The sequence below is a fragment of the Frankliniella occidentalis genome, unplaced genomic scaffold (genome assembly GCF_000697945.3).
Source record: "Frankliniella occidentalis isolate FOCC.00 unplaced genomic scaffold, Focc_3.1 Scaffold1, whole genome shotgun sequence".
NCBI lineage: Eukaryota > Metazoa > Arthropoda > Insecta > Thysanoptera > Thripidae > Frankliniella > Frankliniella occidentalis.
In genome coordinates this window covers 1,614,744-1,616,837 of record NW_026267131.1, presented here as the reverse complement: position 1 = coordinate 1,616,837, position 2,094 = coordinate 1,614,744, and the positions used below count along the sequence as shown (strand labels likewise).

At 46.3% G+C, this 2,094-nt stretch overlaps 2 protein-coding genes across 2 annotated transcripts in view; one reads left to right on the top strand and one right to left on the bottom strand.

The window, feature by feature from the left end:
• LOC113213445 (paired box protein 1 homolog) overlaps window positions 1–1,851 on the top strand; it is a 29,502-nt gene extending 27,651 nt beyond the window's left edge. Inside the window, exon 7 of the mRNA XM_052267853.1 lies at window positions 1,825–1,851. Within this exon, the coding sequence (XP_052123813.1) occupies window positions 1,825–1,851 (27 nt within the window). The remainder of the gene's footprint in view (window positions 1–1,824) is intronic.
• The window catches only part of LOC113213514 (uncharacterized), an 11,093-nt gene that overhangs the window by 7,203 nt on the left and 1,796 nt on the right, over window positions 1–2,094 (bottom strand). The gene's annotated exons all lie outside the window — the stretch shown is intronic.

Below are 2,094 nucleotides of genomic sequence, written 5' to 3'. Positions count from 1 at the left end.
TTTTGACATAGTAAGAAATTATAAATTATTTTATCTCCGATTACAAAATTCAATGGAGAAATCAGCAACAATTAACTTATCATTTTAAAGTACCTTGTGATAAAAAAACAACTGAAATATTGTCATGTATTAAGTTGCCTGACTGACAGAGCACACGTCACGCACGGCGTCAGGCCCATTGTTTTTATCATCAGCACACAAGAGATGTAGTCGCAGGCAGAAACACATCCATATTTGCGAGTTTTTTTTATCTGTACGTCTTCAACCAACACGGAATGGCCTCGCACCTAGACCACACGAGGACGGGGCGAGTCCCCTGCAAAGAGCAACAGTTCACACATGACACATGGCACGCTCAAGTGTCCACGAACGCCTATTCATTCATGGCAGTGAAACATTTATTTTTTTTAACGAATGATTTCCTTTTGATCGGTACACTGAGAAAAACAAATCTGTCTGAGCACTATTCGTTTTAGCATCTCGATCGAAGCGTTTTCGTTGCACTATACGCAGCATCCCAAACCAGGAAAATTTAGTACACTAATGGAAGAGCAAGTAGCTCATTTTAAGCTGGGACAAAAATTGGAAGCAATAGACGAAACGTTTGGTGCTCGGAAAGAAATATTTTTCTCAGTGTACTCATCGTGACTTTCAGAGCACACGAGCAGTCGCGTGAGCTTCCGTGAGTCACGAGCTAAGCCGGCGTGTTTGTGAGTGTTTGAAACGTGTGACGTGTTCCCGCCCCGGGGCGCCGTGGTGACAAACTGAATGAAGCCGACCCCACCGCCGTCCCCCGCGCCGGGTCCATGGCCGCACCCGCACCCGGGCAATGGCCAAATAAATACACGAACACGAAATTTCAAGTTTGGGTTTCCGGTGACTCATACACGAACGCGGGTCGGTTCCAGGACAAAGAGACTCTCAGACCGATAACAAAACAATGTCGCAAAATAAGCAACATCTATATCGTATCGACGTTGTTTTGACAGTCATTTCACGGTTGGGGGAGCCTGACGTCTGTCTTCTCGTTCGTGTGGTGACCGGAAAATATGGGGAGAAAAACACGCCCGGCCTCTGTCTTCACGCGACAAAAAGATTTGCTGTCAGAGCCAACGGATTACCTGAAAACGTGATAGCTAACCACATATTGGCCTTCTTCAACTTCAACTTCAAAAAGGGTTATTACGACGGCTTGTTCAACTGAACTGGAGCCAGGCCGTCGGAAATTAATCCATGCGAGCCAATAGCAGATAGCTGCCTCGGCGAAAAATTGGCAACAAGAGCTACAATAATCGGCACCTATAGCTAAATTTTCACCTGCTAGAGGCCTATGTGATTAGCTATCACAGAATAGAATCGGCTGATTTGATAGCTCTGATAACTTCTTTTATTTGCGTGTAGGACAGTCCGTGGTATACCCACGTGCGCGCGGACCGGCGATGACAGCGAGAGGTCTAGCTTTGTCACGGACTGTCCCTCGGACGTGAGTGCTGACCGGTCTTGCCCGGCTGTGTTTGCTCATTGTCATTAGTCAGCGTGATCGATATAAAATTAGTGCCGGTGACGGGTAAGAAAATTTCCATGACGCTCTTCTATGCACTTTTTCGGTTAATGGTTACTTTTTTCATTTTATTCTTTTATTGCGAACGGCAGCCATCCAAATGAAGGCAATATTAAAAGTCAGTAGATTGACTTAACTTATTGAATTTACTATAGAATTGTGCAATAGATTTAAATAATTGACTGTCACTTGAGATTCAACTTCAATACAGACTATTATTGTAATGGCAATGTATATAATGGGGCCTATTATCACGTTTGCAGCTCAACGTCAACCTTTTCAGAATTTAATTTATCTATTAAATCCAACTCCATACTGGTCCACACTCCACTCACACAGATGGCTGCGAAGGTAATCCTTATCCTCATGGTGGCAGACGGTGAATGCACATGTATCTCCGACACTTGCTGACTGGTTGGTGGACCCGAGCGGTCTCGAGCCTTACCAAGTGGGGACTGAAGGCGAGCCGGGCCCGCGCCGGGGCTGTGGGCACGGCCGCTGCACCAGCCGGGGCCCCCCGCCTGCCGCCCCCC